At 43.6% G+C, this 23788-nt stretch overlaps 1 protein-coding gene across 1 annotated transcript in view; it reads right to left on the reverse strand.

The window, feature by feature from the left end:
- Positions 1-23788, reverse strand: part of mical3a (microtubule associated monooxygenase, calponin and LIM domain containing 3a) — a 90843-nt gene that overhangs the window by 61745 nt on the left and 5310 nt on the right. The window contains 5 exon segments of the mRNA XM_064951541.1: positions 156-311; positions 1401-1502; positions 1728-1844; positions 2070-2277; positions 2535-2939. Of these exon segments, the coding sequence (XP_064807613.1) occupies positions 156-311; positions 1401-1502; positions 1728-1844; positions 2070-2277; positions 2535-2822 (871 nt within the window). The 5' untranslated portion in view covers positions 2823-2939.

Here is a 23788-nt window from a genome sequence, read left to right on the forward strand (position 1 = left end):
ACATCCATACACTCCTAATATATAACAATCTGTAAAATGTTACTTAAAGCCTACAGCTATAATGCTTAATAACTTGTTATAAGCACCTATGAGCCTTTATAATATCTCATAATGACAGTTATTACATGTCGTCTCCCTATGGAGCAATAACTGACCCGTGGCTTCCCGGAGGTCCTGGAAAAACTTCTGATTGAAGATGAAGGCCACTCCGCTGATCTCCTCCACCTTTGCCTCGGCCGTGGTGTTCCTGTTGATGAAGTTGGCTGTAATGGCGATGGCCAGCTTGCCCCGGAACTCCTTCCTCCTGAACCCTGTAGGGGAGAGAGGCGGGGGTCAAGGGTTCATTATGTAGACAGTGAATGAGTCAGGGGTCAGACGTCGAGAGAACAAATGAGCCACGTTAACAGTTGCCTTGTATTACAAACTCACGTTCGTAAAAGAGAAGAGGACAGGACAAAAAAAAGTTTGCACCTGTTAGCCTTTGATGCACACCATCAGTGTCTGTTCGATCAATATAACCAGCCATTCTTTTAACCATCTCATGTAAGACTGCAGGCTGAGAACGATCATTGCATGCAGTGACTACTGGAAGCAGTTTCCCTCAGGGCTAGATGGGTCACAGCAGTCCACACACTACAGGGCACCCAGAGCGGTTGTGAGGGCTGTTAGCTCATACAGCTCATACAGGAAACAGACAGCCAATTCACACGTTCATGCTCTGCTCCAGAGAGAGAGGCCATGGAGGAGTGCTCTCTAAAGATGGATGGAGTGACGGAGGGCACAACAAATGTGCACAACAAAGCAGCAGGAAAAGTGGAGGGCGAGAGGGAGAGAGAGGGGGGCGAGAGAGGGTGATAGGGAGAGAGAGGGGGGATAGAGAGAGAGAGGGGGAGAGAGAGAGGGGGAGAGAGAGGGGGGAGAGAGGGGAGAGAGAGAGAGGGAGGGGGAGAGAGAGAGAGAGGGGGAGAGAGAGAGGGGGGAGAGAGAGAGAGAGGGAGAGAGAGAGAGAGAGAGGGAGAGAGAGAGAGAGAGAGGGGGAGAGAGAGAGAGGGGGAGAGAGAGAGAGGGGGGAGAGAGAGAGGGGGGAGAGAGAGAAGAGAGAAGAGAGAGGAGGAGAGAGAGAGAGAGAGAGAGAGAGAGAGAGAGAGGGGGAGAGAGAGAGAGGGGGGAGAGAGGGGAGAGAGAGGGGGAGAGGGAGAGAGAGAGAGGGGAGAGAGAGAGGGGGGGGGGAGGGAGAGATAGAGGGGGGGGGGGAGAGAGGGAGAGATGGGGGGGGGCAAGAGAGAGAAAGAGGGGCCGGACTCGTAAACAAAACACAGCTGTATTTTTGAGGGCTTCAGCTCTCATAGTGTTTTACACAACTCATTTTAAAACACATCTGTTACTTTGTTGCTTTCTACCTGCCAGCGTGTTTCTCCTCCCATCTGCCCCAATGATGACATCAAACTCCAACTCGTTGACTGGGTGTGTCCTGGGGAGGACCTCAGCCCTCCACCCTATCCCTGCAGAAACACAATACGGGGAAATACATAAGACGTGTAACTGTGTCTTATTTAACATAGGACTTGACTTCACTGACAGCAATGGGAATATTTTCCAATAGAGACTACTCAGTTAGCAGTCACATACAGTAACATATGGCCCTTCCTTATCCCCTTAATGTCTGGCTATAGAGAAGTCGTGTCTTGTGACGGCTCTTAACGCAGTTCCATAAACACATCTCTTACTCTCGTTCTCCTGGTCCTCGGGGGGCTCGATGAGACCCTTGAACTCCGCGTTGACGTGGATCTCGATGCCCAGGAGCAGGGCCACCTTCAGCAGCATCAGCTGGAGCTGCCGGATACCTGCACAGAGAGTCAGACTAGATTAGAGGAGAACATCAAACAATAACTATTTATTAGCTTGGACGACCGAAAAGAATGCAACGACACAGCTGATCCATGGTCCAGGCAAGCACCAGAACTATTCTCTTCATAGATCATATTAGATCACAAAGCAAAACGTGAAAGCAGTTCAACCGTTTGATAAAAGATGGAGCGCAGGAAATGGGCGTAGTCTTATCCACTTACTGATATGGTCGATGGCTCCGGCGCAGAACTTTCCGTAGAACTTTTTGGCACCGAGGCCTCGGAGGTCCTGGATGGTGAAGGGCCACAGGTGCAGCACGTTGTTCCTGGAGAAGGCATCCCTCTTCTCCAGCAGCACCACCTTGGCGCCCAGGAAGCCCAGCTCGATGGCCGTCCGCAGGCCACATGGTCCTGCCCCGATGATCAAACACTGTGGAGGGGGGAGCATGCCGTATCTCATATACAAGAGTGGGCTGACATTACCATAAAGTTCAATTGCCGATATACTGTTAATCGCAAAATATAATTTAAATTTAAATATTTAACAAGGGAAAATAGACAACATGAAAACGTGGATATCGCACTACCCTATTATATAGAGAAATAACTCTAACTCTCTATATACAGAAATAATACTCTCTGAGGTACTTTGAACAAGGATATGAGACAAGTTACATCGTCACATACCTTAGAGTTGGTACATGCACGTCCTTTCTTGTACTCCTTCTGGCCGGCCCGCTTGTCAAGCTTAGCCCAGAGTGCCTTGGCCTTCCAGTAGTTGAGACGGGACTTAAGCTTGTGGTAGAAGACCCGGTACTCACAGGGCTTGAGCTCCAGATGGTCACAGAGCTCCTGGAAGGCCTTGAGCGTGACCTTGCAAGTGGATGCCTGGACGAAGCGGTCAAACAGAATGTGGGCCGGGTTCACCCTCTCCCCTGTGGTGGTGAAGCCTCCCAGGTCCCCCATGGTCCCCATGGACCTCCCCGCCCAGTTGGGGGCCTCTGGGGGTCACTGGTCAGGCCCCAGCCCCTGGCTCTAGCACACACTCTGCTCTGGTGAAGTCTTTATCTCCCCGTCTCAGACATCCTCATTCTGTCAGGGAGAAAGAGGAGAAGCGTAGTGAGTTATGAGAATGTTTGCATATTTCACAAGTTCATCATGACACATTACCGAGTTTGATTTGGAACGTCCTTGAATGATCTTCCTTAAACAACTTGTTAGAAAGACCTCTGGCTACAGTGTAGACCAGTGGCGTGTAGTCAGTGCTTACTCTGTAATAATCTAATTTTAAAAAGCTGCTGTGAAAAGCCAAAATCTAAAAATGTTATTATAATGAAAGAAAATATATTGATATCTAATGTTCGTTTCTGAATGATTCTGGTGGCTGTTATGCTCAAAATCTCAACATTTTCTAAAACTGCAACAAAACCTCCTGAATAATAGGGTATTCATGAATAAAGGTTAAATCTATGTTTAAAAATTCATGACTTTCCTTCCATCCATTTGAATCCATTAAAATCCTTAACGTGCGCGGCCTTCATTAGTCCAGTCACTGTAATGGACGGTCTGCATTTGGCATGTCTACATCATTTGGTGCTGAACAAAGATTGCTAGCATCCCTGAACTGCTAGATTTCTAGCAAAAACAACTTGACATACGGACACTACCTCTATACTGCACCTCAAACAACTTTCCAAGTTGGAATAATCATGGAGGTTTCGAATAGTGGAACATCAACTATAATGAAAGTTATGACCAGAAAAGGGCAGCATACAGCACCTATTCATAACAGGCAAGGCAACCACCATCTCCATCGCTGTCGGGCAGGCAAACAGCGAGTACTGGACTGTCCACTTGTGGGAAACATTTCAATTTATTTTTTTTACGTACTTTGTCGACATATTGGGAACGGGGCTTCTCCGCCACTCAGTGCGGGCCCGAGCCTTGGCTTCTACAAGATGGATGCGACTAAATGTGTGTGTAATAATATCACACACAATGTTATTGTGTGTGTGCACGCCGCGCATTGGAAGAATTGTAAATCCATTGTGAAAGGCTATGCGTTGCAAATTATTCTGAATAAATGCGTCCATATATTGGTCTTTTAGTACCACACCTATCAGTTGTTACTCTGCACGCTACAACGGGTCTATGGCTGAGCTGAGTCGAGCAGTGTGTTATTTGGTCGCTTGTGTATCTCGACTACATTGGTACTTACATTTGGTGAACATGTTTGTACAGTTAATGTTAATAGCCTATGTCACAATGGTTGTCGGTTTTATGGTAATACTGGGCTTCATCAAGGTTTATTTGAGTAAATCTGGCTTTGATAATAGCCAGTGACCAACCCAGCCACCGACCTCACCACACGTCACTGGTGCAGCCTATCCCCTGAGTGTTCTTAGCCGAATCAGCTATAAAACGCCAGAACATCAAGCACAACAAAATATCCAAGCGCTGATTGTATACCGCAATTCAATTCCATTTATGAATCCATAATCGCACAGATATGCAAGGATGAAGAGAAAGCATGATACAACGTAATCAGGTCAGCAGTGAATGACAGGCAACAGCCTCTGTACTGTACTGCGTTTGATGCAACCATTTTTGCCGAGCAATGTGGGTATATTGTGATGTGCCCGGTTCGCATAAAAATCCCCGGAGGCAACAGGGAAGAGAGCTGACGTCCCTGGTTAGAAGTTGGAGCAGGGTTCATAATTATGTTCACAGATAGTGCTTCAGTAGGCAGTTGGATGGATCACATTTCAGACGAATCTGACCACTGGACAACTAATACATGCTTTAACCTCCTAAATGGCAAATTGCATTGTGAAGGGCACAGTAAGAGTTTTAATGTCTCAGTTCAAAATGATCGTTGACTATTATACAATGTGGTGATAGTTGCGCATTAAGAGTGATACACACTTCACATAGGCCTATATCATTGTCGTGTTGAATGTGTCACGGAAGGCTATTAGCTACTGATATAAAACAAGGAAGACACAGTTACTGAGATACTGTTAAAGCGCTTTGGACTGTATCGTTTGTATGAGAGGTCAGTGTGGCAGACTACAGTGGGTATGATGTCTCTCAATCCTTTCATCCACACAGCAGGGATCTAAGTCGTCAGATCATATTCCAGGACAGAGCTTGCAGGCAGGAGTGGAGAGACTGGACACTGACCTAGAGCTTGTAAGTGTCCAACTTTCCAGTGAGGGGACGGATGTAACAAATTCATCAGAATTAGGCTGGCCCATATAATTCCAGAATTCAAACCGTTTTCAACAATAATATGAACCACCATAGTTCATTCTTTAATAGATCTAGAGTAAAGTCCTGCATCTGGTCAGATATCCATGGTTCCCCGCAGTTGACCCGTAAAAAAATGAAAACATTATTTTAACCTGTGGATTTAGAACAATTATATTGAGTGTCGGAAACGTTTTAAATCAATCAATCATATTATTTTTTACAAATCCAGGAGCTTGTTGTGTTGGGAATTCCATTCTGTGAGCAGCGAGGCAGATATGTAGGCTACCAGCCACGAATGCAGTGGATCAGAGAACTGTCCATTATTTGTGTGGTGCTGAAACTTATGGTTTCATCCCCCCCACGTGAAAATATGCTGCCAAGTGAGTTTCCCTGGCTAGCCTAGCTCATGTGAAAATGGCTAACGTAGGCCTAACCGGAGAAATTAAAAGAAAGGTTATGAACAACACCATCTAGGAAACAGGTGCTGTGTGAGTGAAATCCCCGTTTTGGAAGGTTTTTGGAGTCATTGTAGACAAAAACCTGGTAGATGGATACACTACCTGCAAATAGTGCAGGCAGGTATGTTTACAATAGGCTAATTCAGTTTATTATCAGTTAATTATTCAGGCTTTCGTTCACTTAAACCATATGCAGAGCAGGCCATATCAAGTTGAGTTTGAGTACAGCCTACTAAATAAATGTATTTTTACAGCCTATATTTAATGCTGGAAATTGTTCATTTAACTTTGAATTAAAACTATACTGAACAAAATATAAACACAACATGAAACAATTACAGAGTTACAGTTCATATAAGGCCCTAATTCATTAGGCCGTAATCTATGGATTTCACATCACTTGGCAGGGGCCTGACTCCCCCTGGGAGGGCCCAGGCCCAGCCAATCAGAATGAGTTTTTCATCACAAAAGGGCTTTATTACAGACAGAAATACTAGTTTAGTTTCATCAGCTGTCCGGGTGGCTGGTCTCAGACGATCCCACAGGTGAAGAAGCTGGATGTGGACGTCCTGGGCTGGCATGTTTACACGCTATTTGCGGTTGTGAGGACGGTTGGAAGTATTGCCAAGTTCTCTAAAACGACGTTGGAGGCAGCTTATAGTAGAGAAATTAACATTCAATTCTCTGGCATCAGCTCTGGTGGACATTCCTGCAGTCAGCATGTCAATTGCACCCTCCCTCAAAACTTGAGATATCTGTGGCTGCTAGCGTTGAGAAGCATAAACAACATTAACTTCCCTAGGGTAGGGGGCAGCATTTGGAAAAAGCGTGCCTAAATTAAACTGCCTTCTACTCAGGCCCAGAAGATAGGATATGCATATAATTGGTAGATTTGGATAGAAAACACTAATGTTTCCAAAATTGTTAAAATAGTGTCCGAGTATAACAGAACTGATTTGGCAGGTGAAAACCTGAGAAAAATCTATTCAGGAAGAAGGACTGTTGTTGTTGTAGTTTGATTCAATGCCATTGCAGTATCCATTGACTTAGGACTCAAATGGCAGTTCCTATGCCTTCCGCTAGATTTCTTTAGAAATTGTTTCAGGCTTGTATTCCGAAAAATGAGGGAGTAAGAGCAGTCTGAATGAGTGGACCCTGCCGTGTCACAGAGCTTTTTCATGCGCGCGACCAAGAGAGTGCCTTTCTTGTTGACCTTTTATATTGACAACGTTATTGTCCGGTTGAAATATTATCAATTATATAGGCTAAAAACAACCTGAGGATTGATTATGAACATCGTTTGAAATGATTTTACGAACTTTACGGATACTATTCAGATTTTTTTCTGCCTGTTGTGACATGCGTTTGAGCCTGTGGATTACTGAAGAAAACGTGCAAACAAAACAGAGGTTTTTGGATATAAAGAGACTTTTATTGAATAAATGAATGTCTTATGAGTGCAACCATATGAAGATCATCAAAGCTACGTGATTAATTGTATCTCTATTTCTGACTTGTGTAACTCTTCTACTTGGCTGGTTACTGTTTGTAATGATTTGTCTGCTGGGCTATGTTCTCAAATAATCGTACGGTATGCTTTCGCCGTAAAGCATTTTTGAAATCTGACACCGTGGTTGGATTCACAAGAAGTTAATCTTTAAACCTATGTAAAATAGTTGTGTCTTTTCTGAATTATTATAATGAGTATTTCTGTATTTGAATTTGGCGCTCTGCAATCTCACTGGATGCTAGCGTCCCACATACCCTAGAGAGGTTTTAACACGGAATCCGTTGATTACCCCCCGAAAGCCGGGACTCCACAGATCATGAGGATATCATATTTGTCTGCCTGTGACCTACCATTATTGACCTCCAGGCCCGAGAGTCAAAATATTTATTTTACACGTTTTCACCAAGCAGCAAACCTCTTACAAGGTAAGCTTCGATTTGGTCTGTGTTTGAGCTATAGCTACATGGGGATATCAAATGAATCCTTAGGTTGGTAGAAACAAATCTAGCCTATTGCCAATGTTATCTGATGATGTATGACTTAATGGCCACATCGAATGTCCCCCGAGTGACTATATCTTTGCGCATCAAAAATATGACGTCGCCTGCTTAGTTTTTTTATAAGTGGTCTGCTTTTTGTGCTTTGGATTTAGTTGACATATGACTTGTTACACAGGCCTTTCAATGTTCTATCATTTCAAAGTAGTTATTTCCTTGTAAGTTTCATCCTTGTATCTTTGTAGAGGCCACTACACTCTCATGGCCATTGTTTATTTGAGTTTCTCACCTCTGCCTGTGTCTCCAAATTGTTACTGTTTGCATTGTGTGTGTGTGTGTGTGTGTGTGTGTGTGTTTCACACCTTCCATGTGAGTCACTGTACAGATAACGTTCAGGCTTGGTGTTTTTACTTCATAGTAATGTTGTTTTGTAAATTTAGTCAACTGTAATGTTGTGTCTTACAACAATATATCCCTTTATTTGAGCAACCTCACAACCATCACAAGACCCCCCCACTCAAGCTGAATGCCACTATCCAACACACATGACAAAAGGAAGAACTGCAGCATTGCTCAAAACACAGGGGGGGGGGGAAAGGGGGAAATGCCAGACCTTCTGTCCGGTTGTTTTTTGTTTCCTGACAGAGAGGCTTCAAAGACTAATCACAACATGTACAAGCTATGGAAAAAGGGAAATCTAATCATCTACACCTGGGATGTAAAACCAACACCATTCGTAAATAGTTCAGCTTATTTCTATTTTTTGCACCTTCTTTAGTGTGTGTAACCAAGTTTGTTTGATCAGACATGATTTTGTTTTTTAAATGTATGTGTATATATTATGCTTTAATTTTGTTTTTGTAAACAGTTCATTTGTATGTAGGCCCAAGACATTGGACATGCCTAGGCTAAACATTCAGGCACTTTGGAGAGTTTGAAAAAACACAGCACCACAATGTTTGAGAGGGGTTGGTGTTGTAGAAATGTAGTTTTTATAGTGAATAATAACTTTTAGAAACATCCAGTGTGCAAAAACTGTGCAATTACCACATTCAGACACTTTGGAGAGGTTGAAAGGACACTGAATTCCCCATAACAGCACCACAATGTTTGAGTGAGGTTGATATGGTACAAATTGTGTTTTTATACTGAACAAATAGCATTTAGGGATTGCAAATATGTAATAGCACTGTAATTATCTAATTTACAAACATATGCCACTTCGGAGAGGTTTAGGGACACTTGGAAATATTCCGTGACCAAACGTGGCACCACTTACTACATCATCTGCCCATTTCTAGATGTTAGGTCTATCAAAACCATATTGTTTTCTGATATTAATCACATGGAAGCCATCTGATGTGTTTTCAGCTCTGGGCATCAATAATTCACTTATAGCTTGTCAATGAAAGACGGTTATTTTGTGTGTGCTTGATCTTGTGTGTTCTGAACTATGTAACTCCTATCTAACCTCTGATCATTTCCTCATATTCACCCAGATGTCTTCTTTCCAAATATACCACGTTTTTGCATGTCAGAATCAGGTAATTACACATGAATAGCAGTTACTTTTGGGTATGTCTTTTTAGGCGGAAATCTACATTTTGCCATTACATTTATGAGGTTTATCAGCTTCTTGATATGCCATGCTCTTAACAGGGATGTAAACAAATTTGTGCACACCATTTGAGAGAAATAAGATTTTTGTGCTTTTCAGGTTTTATACATTTCAAACAGGACATGCATGGAAGCGGATCTGAAGAGCACTGGATTTGACACAATAGCTTTTGTAAAGGGGCCTTTTTCGAAACATTTGCTAAAAACCTGTATGCTACCCAGCCAGCATAGATGTTATCTGCATATGAGAGTTTATGTAACATTTATGGGATCTTTTTATTTCAGTTAATAAAACACTGGACCAACACTTTACATGTTGCATGTTATATATTTGTTAAATGTTTCACACCCTGCCAACTCCTCACCGCTGTCAAAACAACTCTCAGCTCTGGAAGTGCAGCGCCTGCAGAGGTGGCCTCTCTACAATGGCCCACATATCCCTTTCCCTGCACACCACCACCTACATGTTTCCACTCTCCCTAAATACCTCAAAGGGCTCCTTGAGAAGGCCGTCTGCAGCTGTGGTGTTCAGTCTGCGTGGGTTCCCCAGCTGGTGTACACTACCTACAGCCACCAGGTGAACGAGGTGGTCTGGTTCAGTTCCTCCCTGTACCTTGGATAACCTCTGAAATACACCTGCAGGTGGTCTGGTTCAGTTCCTCCCTGTACCTTGGATAACCTCTGAAATACACCGGCAGGTGGTCTGGTTCAGTTCCTCTCTGTACCTCGGATAACCTCTGAAATACACCGGCAGGTGGTCTGGTTCAGTTCCTCCCTGTACCTCGGATAACCTCTGAAATACACCGGCAGGTGGTCTGGTTCAGTTCCTCCCTGTACCTCGGATAACCTCTGAAATACACCAGCAGGTGGTCTGGTTCAGTTCCTCCCTGTACCTTGGATAACCTCTGAAATACACCAGCAGGTGGTCTGGTTCAGTTCCTCCCTGTACCTTGGATAACCTCTGAAATACACCGGCAGGTGGTCTGGTTCAGTTCCTCCCTGTACCTTGGATAACCTCTGAAATACACCAGCAGGTGGTCTGGTTCAGTTCCTCCCTGTACCTTGGATAACCTCTGAAATACACCGGCAGGTGGTCTGGTTCAGTTCCTCCCTGTACCTCGGATAACCTCTGAAATACACCGGCAGGTGGTCTGGTTCAGTTCCTCCCTGTACCTTGGATACCGGCAGGTGGTCTGGTTCAGTTCCTCCTTGTACCTTGGATAACCTCTGAAATACACCGGCAGGTGGTCTGGTTCAGTTCCTCCCTGTACCTTGGATAACCTCTGAAATACACCGTTCCTCCCTGCAGGTGGTCTGGTTCAGTTCCTCCCTGTACCTTGGATAACCTCTGAAATACACCAGCAGGTGGTCTGGTTCAGTTCCTCCCTGTACCTTGGATAACCTCTGAAATACACCGGCAGGTGGTCTGGTTCAGTTCCTCCCTGTACCTCGGATAACCTCTGAAATACACCGGCAGCGGACAGGAACACACTACAGTAACTATGAACCAGGCTCCTCCTCTGGGATCCTCTGTTGTATGTTTCCTAACACTGAAAGTAGTGGAACACCTTAGGAGTTACAGTCCTCAACTTCCAAAATGACATTTCTGTGTGCCCCTTACTGCGCTATATGGTCTCATCTAAGAACAGTGGGTCAGAATCAGACTTTTAAAAAGGGACATTCCCAAAAATGTCAACTTCATATTCACCATCACCAGCACCACCCCAACATATGTGGAAATAGTTTCTAAGTTTTGTAGTAAAACATAAAGAGGAAGATAAGTGTTTCCAATGCCTAGTCATAATTGGTTAAAATAACATGATTCACACCAATGATGTCATTGGAAACACTTATCTTCCTCTCTCGTTTTACTACAAAACAGAAACGCACTATTTCCACATATGTTGATGTTGGGGTGGTGCTGGAGATGGCGAATATGAAGTTGAATAATGGTGTTAAGCACAGGACAGGGGAGGAGAGAAGTCCCTCTAGCTACTGGAACACTTTTGAGGCCAAGGATAACCAGAAAGACAGAAGATGTTTCCCAGACACCATGTGGACAGAGTATCCCAGTTTCCTTTTGTTTTGGCAGGACAATAATCCCCCTTTTGAAACTGACTAGAATTGAGTAGATCCTGAAAGGTGTTCTCTCTGTGGTCATTTCCACAATTACTGTTCATAGGGACTGAAGGATTTACTCTCAAGGACCTGAAAACCCAAACTGCTAGATCCTAGTGTGGAGGGAAGGACACGCCATAATGGGGGAGCATCAATGGAGCAAAGAGCATTTCACCAGAATCACAGCCCCATGGCACACTTCGCCTCACTTCTAATGAAGCTATAAACATTTTACAACCCAGAAACAACTCAAGGTCTGGAGGGGGGTGGCGGTTGGCCGGGTGATTCAAGCCAGACAGTCAACACAGGATGTGCCATGTCACCGGTGCGCCGTATGCTAGTGTTCCAGTTCCCATGTGAAATGCTACACTGCACTGCCATGCCTGGCCATTTCCAGACCAGATAAGACTATACAATTATAGGCTAGAGTAATGTGGATACTATCCACGCAAAAGGAAATACTGTGCAATGTATTTCTGTTACATACAGTAGGTATAAATTAAACTCAGGACATTAAGAAAACACCATCAAGTCTCAGTGGCGGAAACTTAACTTCACGGCGCTGTTTACTAAATGGGAGAAGGGCATTCACATTAAAGAAATCATGGACATGATTAGAAATAGCTAAGTGACATCGAGAGAGAGAACAGGTGAGATGGGAGAGACAGGAATGAGCCACTCAATGCAAACAATTCAAGCTTTTCCAAAGCCGAAGCCCGTAAATCAAGATGTTTCCTGTGTCGTCGGCTTATTCAGAAGGTGTCCTTATTAAGACCCCCCCGCACAGGGCTTTTATTGGGAGGAAACAGAAGACCGAGAAGCAGCAAAACGTGCATCATTCTCTGCCACACAAAGCAAATATCTTGTGGCATTTAGATATATGACAGGCTTTCACACACACACACACACACACACACACACACACACACACACGTTACAGGCTACCATGGCTATGCCCCCATATGAAAATGCCCCCAACCACAGGGCACGAGTGGTCACTGTATGGATTGATGAGCTTGAAAATTATGTAAACCATATGCCATGGCGGTCTCAGTTACCAGATCTCAACCCAATTGAACACTTATGTGAGATTCTGGAGTGCTGGCTGAGACAGTGTTTTCCATCATCAACAAAAACACCAAATTATGGAATTTCCTGTGGAAGAATGGTGTCGCATCTCTCCAATAGAGTTCCAGACACTTGTTGAACCTATGCCAAGGTGCATTGAAGCTGTTCTGGCTCGTGGTGCCCCAACACCCTATTAACACCTGGTTGGTGTTTCCTTTATTCTGGCAGTTACCTATAGCTCATATACACACAAATGTAACCGTTCTCTCTCTCACACACACGCCACACACACACACACACACACACACACACACACACACACACACACACACACACACACGCACACACAGCTTTGAGGTTGGATTATATCACTTTCTATTCTAAAACGTGTTTGAATGGAGAGGATCTTGAAGACTTAAACCCTTGTTCACACTGCAGGCCTTAATGCTCAAATTCGTTTCGTTTTTCAAATCTGTTTTGGAATATTGACTGTCCAAACAGCAAGTTGCAAGTGACCAAATCAGATTTGTGTGTTTAGACAGCAGTCATTTGCTGACATGGCTACTCTAGTTGGCATAGTAACAACGGGTGTGCGCATTGGTGTAGGCTGATTGGTGGTGCAGGTGTTTTCTATCATTCAGAAGTTATGTAGCAAGCGAAGGTGCCTGCCATGGACGTTTCCCAGTTGCTTTGAATGTTCAACATCAGTGGAAGAACGCTTTTTAATCCCTCAAAGGATAAGATGTAATTTTTGGCTAGCCACATCAGTCAACCAGCTAGCTGTTCAGCTTTCTAGCACATTCACTCATTTGTTTGTGAAAAACAAGCTATTTAGCTAGCACATGTTCTTGCCACAGCTGTTAACAGAGAAGCTAGCAAGCAACAAGTTATGCCAAATAACGGTCTAAAAAGGGCAAATAAATCAGATTTGACTGTTCGGACACAAGTCGCAGGGTAATCAGATTGGTGGTTTGAAAAGTGGCTTGAAATATCTGATTCCATCACTTACAAAAAAAAAACATTGCAGTTTTGAAACTGTAGTAAAAGTGCAGTAACTGCAGTCAACTGTGGCATATGGACCCATTACGGAGAATAATCAAACTACGGATATGAAATTAAGGACATGCTCAACAGTTTTCTGTGTATCAAGAATGGTCCACCACCCAAACGACATCCCGCCAACTTGACAACTGTGGGAAGCATTGAAGTCAACATGGGACAGCATCCCTGTGGAACGCTTGACACCTCGTAGAGTCCATGCCCTGCCAAATTGAGGCTGTTCTGAACAGAATGAGCCTGTTTGTCTGTTCACTGCGGGACACGCACATGAACGCACTCATGACTCCTTTCTATGCGCACCAAAACAACAATCTGTTTCTCTGAATTTCCTTATGAAAGACTAACACTGTAAGATCGTATTGTATATCTTAGCTAGTCATGTTGGCAATAGAACAAGCATTCAACTGATCCCCACCTGACCCAGAATGGCATTTATAATGGGCATTTTTGGATTGAGTAAACAGTAATAGTGTGATGTGAAGACCTCTTTAAAAAAGGTTACCAAAAGTGTAGTTCTTACAGTAGTCCCCCTCCATGTGTTATCGCCTCTGTATCATATATTCCACTGGTCTCTATGTACAGATCATTAAGGCTGGAGCCTACTTCCACCAGAGACTGAAGTCCACTGCCATGTAACAGGAAAATGTACTGTAAATAATGTTCATTGACAAATCAGTAGCCTACAATACAAGAGGACAGCGGCAGGTAGCCTAGCGGTTAAGAGCGTTGGGCCAGTAACTAAAGGTTTGCTGGTTCGAATCCCCGAGCTGACGCAGTGAAAAATCTGTTGATGTGCCCTTGAGCAAGGCACTTAACCCTTATGTCTCCTGCAAGTCGCTCTGGATAAGAGTGTCTGCTACATGACTAAGATGTAAACGTAAATGAACAAGAGTTATTTTCAGATAACCTAGTCAAACAATGGATTTCAGCTTTACAACGTGAGTGAAAATGTGCAATAAATCACCTCACTCATCTAATTCCTTCCTCCCCCTCCTTTCTCTACTGTCCCTTTTCCAGACTATGCTTCCCTCTGTCGTTCCTCACTCTCCTCTCTTTTCCTTTGTTACAGAGAGAAGCACTCTCCCAGTGAACTCTGCGATGGAAGCCTCCAGAGACAGTTCCCGGAAAGGGATCCCGATGCTCCAGGAATCACTAGCCCTGACACTGCTGTCTGAACTACAACACAGTAAGATGACAGCATGATGTCATATCCCCTCTATGGAGCAGTCAGGTGGTGTGGATGAAGTGAACCACACCTGGGGGACCAGGGGAATCCCAGTGGCGCAGCTAGTGTCGTCGTCACACAATCATCTCTGCTGCCCTTCTCTTGTTGCTCCTGGGATGAGGCTGTGTTTAAGATATGGTAGTATCAGTGACAGACGAATAGCTGGCAAGCGCACACAAAATGTGGTTCTGTGTTCAGAGTATGTGAGCAGAGTGGAGCTGGAGTGAGGAGTGTGCCTAATTGACTGGAGGCTGAGCGAGATTCCAAAAGGCTGGAGCGTCGGCCTTCTCGCCCGCTCCAATTTCACTCCAATAGCGCTCACTTCACGAGATCAGGACATGCCCGTCCCAGCATGCATTTGTAGTCTACTTGTGTTCTGCTATCTATAGCCCCTTGCTTTAGCTAAATAGCTTCATAAAGAAACTGATAGAACACACAGGTGCTAAATCAAGGTGACTTACAAAGATGAGGACCAATAGCAAGAGAGGGAGTGCAGTGATGTAATATCCACAACTAAATAATCATTGTGGAACCTGAAAAGTCACATATCCCGAAAGCATGATGGCGTACTTACTATGTGCACATGCTAAAAGAAAGGAACGAGGTGGGGAGCTAATTGTGTCATTATAGCAACGTGGTGGGTAGCTATGTGTGTCATTATAGCAACGTAATAATAAACAAATAAATCTGTTCTATTATCTATACAATAGGCCATAGTTGATTTTGGTCCAATAGGTCTGGCATATTCTTTCAAGGAGCTTTCCATTTTGATTGGGTTATTTTGCCTAAAAACCTTCAGGCTTACCTATAGAGAACAAAATGCATCCCTGCCCAGCCAGCAAGAGTGGCATAAAGGGTGTTTATCATCCCCAGTGGCTCTGCAGGTGTGGAGAGGATATTCTCCGCTGCTGACCTGCTCTCCAGGAACCATCGCATGGACTCATTTTTCTTCTTAGTCTCCTGTCTGGCTCCTGACCTATTTAGAGTTTTTATATGCTGTTTAATATGACATGTAACCTATTTGAAATTATGAGCGCTTATTACATTCACCTTTCATGTTTATTATAATACGTTCCATTCAAATCATATTGTTTGGTTTCAATACTTCAAAACCAAATGGTAAGTCCAGGTAGTGTCAAAAAATTGATGGGTGTTGGTTAAATTGTGATTTTGATGAATGGAGCAGTAGTTTTTTGTCCTGTGATTAGCGGTGAGCAGGATTTCTGACCGCTCAACTCCCCTCACATGCTCTGTCTGGGATTAAAGGCAGAGGAGGGACAGGGTGGTGGAGCAAAACGTACCAAGGCTGGCTGGATTAGTACGGTCCGGAGTGGACACAACACACGTTCAATTCTTGCTCACATTGTGAATTACTTTTCGCCAGGCAGGTGGTTATGAACATCAGAAATGTCATGGAGTTACAGTACGGGTTGATTTAAGGCACTTTCTGAGAAAAGTTGTACGCATTCAAGTGGCAAACTCAGGATCACCAGTCAGTCCTCATCTGCACAGACCGCCACCCTCCAGCCAGCCAGCCTCCAGCCAGCCAGCCAGCCTCCAGCCAGCCAGCCTCCAGCCAGCCAGCCAGACAGACGACAAGGACAAGATAAAAGGTGTGATTATGAACAGGCTGTGGAGATTTGGCCAAGGGAATGTGTGACCGCAGCAGCTGTAGGGCTCCACACTAGTTAAGATAAAATGACACACAGATGGTTATGTGGAAGCCAGATAAAACTCTGGTTCCACAACAAATGCTTTATGAAAGCATTATCATGTCCTTATCCAACATCATATAAACATTATCTGTGGAAATATGGAGCTATATTAGACCTTAACAAAGTTATCAGAACATTTATGGAGCACATACTGAACTGGGCAGACTATACTACGGATGTTCTATATCATTTTTTGCCCATGTCAACATTATTAGAGCCTTGAAGTCAGGGCGGCAGGGTAGCCTAGTGGTTAGAGCGTTGGACTAGTAACCGAAAGGTTGCAAGTTCGACTCCCCGAGCTGACAAGGTACAAATCTGTCGTTCTGCCCCTGAACAGGCAGTTAACCCACTGTTCCTAGGCCGTCATTGAAAATAAGAATTTGTCATTAACTGACTTGCCTGGTTAAATAAAGGTAAAATTAAATTAAAAAAAAAATAGGTGAATATATGGGGGTTGGCCTAAGCCCGGATCACTAACCATTCTGTTCTAAATCAAATATACCTTTTGTAAGCCTGTCATCCCTAAGATCTTACATCTCCACACACAATCACATCACAACTGCTGCCACCAGACTCTGATTTGCTATCGCTAATAGTGCACAATTTAAAACACTTGCCCCATAATCCCCCCCTTCCCTGATACACGTGTAAATATTGGACTATAAATTGTGCCTTCCGTGTATTATACTTTGGCTAAAAATGTATTCTATTCTAGTGAGCCATGTACTACATGTTTATGTACTACATGTTCTTTTCTTATTGGTGTTGCATTGTCGAGGAACCTGCGAGTAAGCATTTGGTTGGACAGTGTATACCATGTGTATCCTGTACATACCACTAATAAAACTTAAAACATACAAGGGCAGACTCAACCCTTTCCCTTTTTCAGTTTCCACTGCAGGAACAGATGGTTGTCTAGTCAAAAAGCTACGAAAAGACAAAGATTCAGAGCACATCGAGTACACAATTGTTGTTGACTGTAACCAAAAACCACATCTGGCAAAGACCAACTTCGAACCATCTGTCTTTCACATCTTATATGAAGCAAAAACATATATTCAGTCTGTGATGGTCATACTTCACAAACCCCTGCTCTGATTTTGATACAAAACCACTTGCGATAATATGTGGGGAATTTCACCTCCGCACCAGACTGGAAAACCATTTCCATCCAGACAAACTAATGCTCAGCAGAATAACACACACCTCTTGGGCATCTAGTCCGATCTATCATCATTTTCTCTAACTAGGCTGTCTGGTTATGTTCACATGTTCAGGTGGTCAGGTTTCAGCCAGCCTGTGCTGCGAGCCTGTCCTTCACCCAAAAACCTCTCGACCCATCTCTTCCACTACATGAATTGTCCTACAGCTCACGCAAACAATATTCCATATGGCACCACTGGGTCAGACACTAGACTGACCCTTCACGGAGGGAACTAAGGACAGAGTTGAATTCCATTTCAGTTCCTGCCAATTTAACTGGACATGGGATTTCTTCTGAATTGGAAAGTGATTGAATTCCAAATTTTTCTTTAAAAAAAATCATCCCATCCCAGACTATGGGTCATCGGATTTGTTAGGGAACTCAGTCAAAGCCATGGAAAGAAATTAATTACTCTACAGTAGTAACTTAAAATCTCTTAACTACTCAAGGGGAGTATTTAGCGCCAACAAAGGATTGCTCCTTTTAAATTCTATTAGTACCAGTAGCTGTATAATCGGATTGAATAGCCAGTGTGTTTTCATCTACATGCTCAATTACAGGAGCCTGCCAGGCTAGTCCCCAGTCACTCACCTGGTGTAGGCTACCTCTCAAATCACTCAGACACCACCTCCTTCCCAGCCCTGGGTTGCCCCAGCCATTACAGCTGCCAATGCCATCAACACACACGAAGGAACACAGAGGAAGATAGGAGCAAATACAGGAGAAAATACAGGGGACTAATAAATAGAGCCACAAAATCAGCATCTGTTGCTACTGCATGTCATAAATCCATTTGGTTACACAGTTCCAGGGATTTCAATATCTGACTATCTTTCAAAGCATTTGCGTACTTTAGGGAAATAGCAGGGTGTGTGGTGGCGTATCTCCAGTTACTCATTAGATTGAGTTTCCTAGGGATCTAACCTGAATCCTGTAAGCAAACAGATCCGTACAGCGAGTAGTTTCCTAGTTTCCAAGGCTTAGTCACGTCAACTGTGAAATGGTGGAGCCGGAAAGGAGGAAGAGGCCTCAGACTAGGCACATGTTTGCTTTTCATCTATAAGCCTTCTGCTTGTGAAAGAGTCATTTATTGCGTGGCCTCGAGCCATAACCAGTAGCAATAATATTACAACAGACTCTCGCTTTCTCTCGGGTTTTACATTATGAAATCTCACTTGCCATTCAGAGAGTTCAAGTTTTTCGTGACCATGTTCATGATTCAAAACACAACAGCAGCTGTTGATGAAATAAATTCTTGGTTGCAGAATTGCTGTAGAATAAGTCAACTAACAGCAATGTTCCACGCAAAGTTCAATGACACGCTGCATTTCAGTATGGCTGGAAGATGGGGTAAACCCACTTGAATTCAATCACTTTTTGACATCACCCCTTTTGATTTGAAAGAAACCTTCCATACATATTTGCCCATTGTAGACCTGAATGCCCAAGCGTTCAAAGAGATAAAGCTGCTCAAAGTTGACCCATTTTGCATAACCCACCATGCCATGAGACATCCATGTCTTCATCACTGGAAAAGATAAACGGTTGAGATCGATATAATTTATAAGCTTGCAAACACAGGGTTGTCAAACAATTTGATATTAATGTTTATCAAAATGTCATTTTTTCCCCCTTTGACATCAATTATCTTAAAAATGTGTAAACTCCAATTTATTTCATATTTCACATTATGTTGTAGCTTAGACCCCATTTTACATCCTCTAAGGATTTTGTGTTGTGCCTGTCATCAGTTGAGACAACATGACCTTGGATACAAGGTGGATGTCATGTTTTCTTTTTCGTTGCTAAAAATGCGGGACATGATTGTTTGGTTGCGGGATCTAGGACAAAGGGACAAAATTCATGACTGTCCCACACATTTGGAACATGTGGTCAATCTTGACCATGACCCTGTTGTCATGGAATTACCATCATTGGAATGAATCATTTCTTATAGGCTAAGCAGATGCAATATATCATAAGTAAGAATAACATTGTCAGTTTGATAGCCCCCATTGACTGACATTGTCCTTTTGCCAATGTTTGTAATGTGGGACCTTGTTCATAGGGTAAATCCATTTGAATTAAATCACCTTTTGACAGCATCCCATTTGATTGAAACGTTTAGCTACATTTTTGCCCATGGAAGAAGTGGTCAGAAAGTGCATTTTTGGACCTGAATGCCAAAACATTCCGTAGATAAAGGTTCTTCATCACTGGAAAATATAAACGGTTGAGTTTGACAACACTGTAAGCATCTAAATTATATCAAACCATTTTATTATTTCTTGACAAAAATGTATTTTTGTATTAAAGCACATTATTAAACCTTTAACGTCAATTGTCAAAAAAAAACAGATTTTTTTTGTTCTATATTCGCATAGCTTAGACCCCATTTCCCATCATCTGATGTTTTTGTGTTGTGCCTACCTTCGGTTAAGACACAACATGCCCTTGAATGCAGGGTGGGTGTCATTTCAATCCTATAAATATAATTCACAGAAAGGACCTACAGTATCCCTTCAGACCACTGCAATTTAGCTGCCACACCACTGACATTTTACAGTTAATCGAAATTGTAACTTCTAATTACTACCACAAAGAAGGCTGCCAGTCCACCCACCGTTGAATGTCATCTTAAATGGTCATGTCAATTCTAGTATCCACATTTCTATGATCTCAATAGGTTTCCTGTGGAGGGTCGACATTATTATTTAAAAAAGGTTGATTTGTCACCGTATTTCTGTCAGACATTCCAACCGGTCTCTTGCAGTCACTTTGTACTTATGGAAAGATATATAAATCATAAGGATGTGGTACTGGTGATGTTAAAACACTTCTCCAATCGTTGTTGAGAGCTGATATTCTGCACAGCGCAGGACGAGACGTATGTAATAGGCCTATTGTCAACCATCACATTACCTCAAATCCTTTTGGACTATATTCAAGCTAGACTTGGAGGACAGTTAGGCCGAACTACTTACAAAAAGTGCACTTCTGACAAAGAGCTACAAAAGTCATAAATGGCCGTATTAGACTGAAAGGTCATTTTGTCAAACTTGTGAGGCTCTCCATGCTTATTAGTTGCTAATTCAAAGTACAGTATTTGTTGCTACTTCACTCAATCCCTTTTAAAAGTCTCCCTTCCTAACTGTTTTACAGTCCCTGAGACCAACTATGTTTCCTTGGCCAAATATTTCCAGATTTTCATAAAAACAGCATGTGGTCTCATTTCTGCATCACCAAATTTTGCACGATGCAAAAGAGTAAGCTCAGGGCAGCAGGTACCTACCCTGGTGGGTAGGAGCGTTGCACCAGTAACCGAAAGGTTGCTGGGTTGAATCCCCAAGCTGACAAGGTAAAAATCTGTCCTTCTGCTCCTGAGCAAGGCAGTTAACCCACTGTACCCCGGGCCTCCGATGACGTGGATGTTGATTAAGGCAGCCCCCCGCACCTCTCTGAATCAGAGGGGTAAAATGTGGAACACACATTTCAGTTGAATGCATTCAGTAGTAAAACTAACTAGGTATCTCCCTCTTGAGATTTTAGTGTGGGTAGCTGACTAGTCTTTTTTGATTTTTTTATTACCAGGCAGCCAAAAATCAACCACGCACACCACTAGGCAGCATGCTCTTGGATTGAAACAAAATACAGGAAGTCTAATAGTTTGTTAACACCACCTGCTCTAATTGGCTCAGGAAACAGTCATTCAAGAAGATCTTAATTAATCTTCCCATGAAACTGATTGAGATCAAATGATTGGCATATCATTCACGTTTGACTGTGATGATGGCTCCCTCAAAAAAAGTAGGCTACACTGACCCGCAAACTCATCCGGTTGTCCCAAATTTGGGTGTTTTAAATGTGGTTACCTTATCATGGCCAGTAGTGTCGTGACTAGCATTTACTTCTCAGGCTTTCAACATGTCTGTCCCGTGCCACACACACATTCCCAGAGCACAAGCCATAATCCTGCAGCCTACAGTACAGTGCAGTACACACACACTTTAACCCCACTGCATGAGTGGAAATATGAGCAGTTCAGAGGGTACACCCATCAGTGGACCTATGGTCCATCATAGAATGACCAGACAGACAGAGCGAGGTTGGCCCCACCAGCCCTCTGCCCCCAGGGCCATCAACCTATGGAACTGTTGGAACCCCCCTGCCTCAGCAGGCCCCCAGGCAGCACTGGAGGAGCCTCCTCCCACAGACTATTTAAGATCTCCCCTCAGCATTTCACCTAAGCAGCAGTGGAGTGTTCAGTCACCTACCTCTCATGAGGAGGCTCCAAGCCAAACACCAGGCCAGGCCAACTTGGCCAAGAGAGACAGGAGAAGTGGGAAAGGCCTATTTTAGCCTGTGAATTGCTTTCCTGCCTACTACTCAATGCAAGAGTAACATGCTGACCACACCTCTCGCGTTACAAAATAAAATGTAGACATACATGTTATTCAATCATTGCATCCACACTGCTCACGCGCGTCAACGACCGTCCGCATAGCCCGGTGCTAAAATAGAACTTGGTTCTATTTGTGACTCTTGACGCACTACAAGTCCCACCTCTCCCATTTCCTTATTGGTTTATAGGAGCATATACCCACGTGGGTGATTGAATGATGATGAACTGAGGTCCACACTCCAGTCCAGTTAAAGTTGCTTGCCAACCGGCATATAAAGTCCAAAGAATAAGACTGAAGGAGGAGAGATTACTAGAAACAAACTTGGTTTACCCTTTTATCTGTGGATTAATTGTCAGAGTAGAGGACCTTGTGCATTTCAGGTAAAATAACAACCCAATGTTTATATCCCAGGACAAATTAGCTAGCAACAGCAAGCTAGCTAGCTAAATTGCCATGAATGTTTAATGCTTTTCGACCTAACCCCCAAATTAATATAGTTGGTTCAGGGTTCGTTTTGATATTTCAACCTGCGTGTCCTGATCCCATCTGGTGTGGATGCACAAAAATCAACATGTGCACTCGCTCCCAGTTTAGTAAGAGACGCTGCTGCCAACTCTAAACACCCAGGGCCATAGGAAGAAAGGCTTTCCCTGTGTGACTGAAGCAGCGCTGCTGTCGATTCATTCAGTGGGAAGGTAACCAAACCCCTGCACCATGCCGAGCCGTCAAACACGCTGATAGCTTCACCTGAAAGCATGAAAAAAAAGATTCCTCCTGAATTACACTTTAATCCCAAACAGATTTTACGTGCAGCAGGGGCAAGTTAAATTAACGCTTGGCCAGACGTCGTGTGAAGAAGCCAGCCTGTGAAAAGTGGGTTCTTTGGTTCCTCGGTTTCTCATTCGTGAATGTCACTCAAGAGTTTTGGGGTGTTTTTGTACATCCGCATTAAGTAGATTTCAAGTATCTGAACTGCATATGGTTAAAGGGATTTGACTTGAGCAAGTGCTCCTCTAGTAGAGTCCTAGATATCGAATGTAGCCACGCAATGTGAGGTGAATTAACATAGGTCATGTAGTCTTGACAGCTGTCACAGTGGTCAGGAAGACAGCACATGCAGCTCTGCACCTGAAGAACAAAGACAAATACATAAAGAAAACATTGATAATTCTTTGACCTAAAAAACAAAGCCCAACTCCTAATCCATCTATGGATTCCCACTCATTTCCTCACATGCTTGTGTGCCTTCTCCTATTACCATCTCTCTCTCTCTGCCTGCCTGCCCCCTCGCCTGGCATGCCAGACTACCGTTGCTAAGGAAGTAAGGAACAGGAGGAGGTGGAGTGGGAGGAAGTGCCTCATTGCCTTCATACCGTGTGCTTTGATGTGCAGCAGGGGGCGAGGGTGGCAGTGGCCTGGCACTGGGGGAAGGTTATCTGTGAGACACAATATGGTGGGTAGCACACACGACCCTGAGGGGTGGGACACCATGAGAGCAAGTCTGACATTATGACAAGCAGGCACAGTTCTGTTAATCTGTTCCATTATGATGTTCTCTCTAGATAAGAAGGTAATGGGGACAGGGAGCACCTTGACATGCAGAGGGTTAGCGAATGTGAAATATGATGTGGTCTCAAGAGATGGGCTTGAGTTGGGCAGGGGTGTTGTGGGAGAAATAGTTACACATGTTTGCAGTATAGCCTGTTATCAATAAAGCAGTGGCCTTATCAACTATTAACTTACAACAAAGAGGAACATTTTAAAATACGGTTAACAGAGAAAAAGTGTTGGATGCCTGTGACTTGAAAGGTAGAG

This window comes from Oncorhynchus masou, chromosome 31, assembly GCF_036934945.1.
Source record: "Oncorhynchus masou masou isolate Uvic2021 chromosome 31, UVic_Omas_1.1, whole genome shotgun sequence".
NCBI lineage: Eukaryota > Metazoa > Chordata > Actinopteri > Salmoniformes > Salmonidae > Oncorhynchus > Oncorhynchus masou.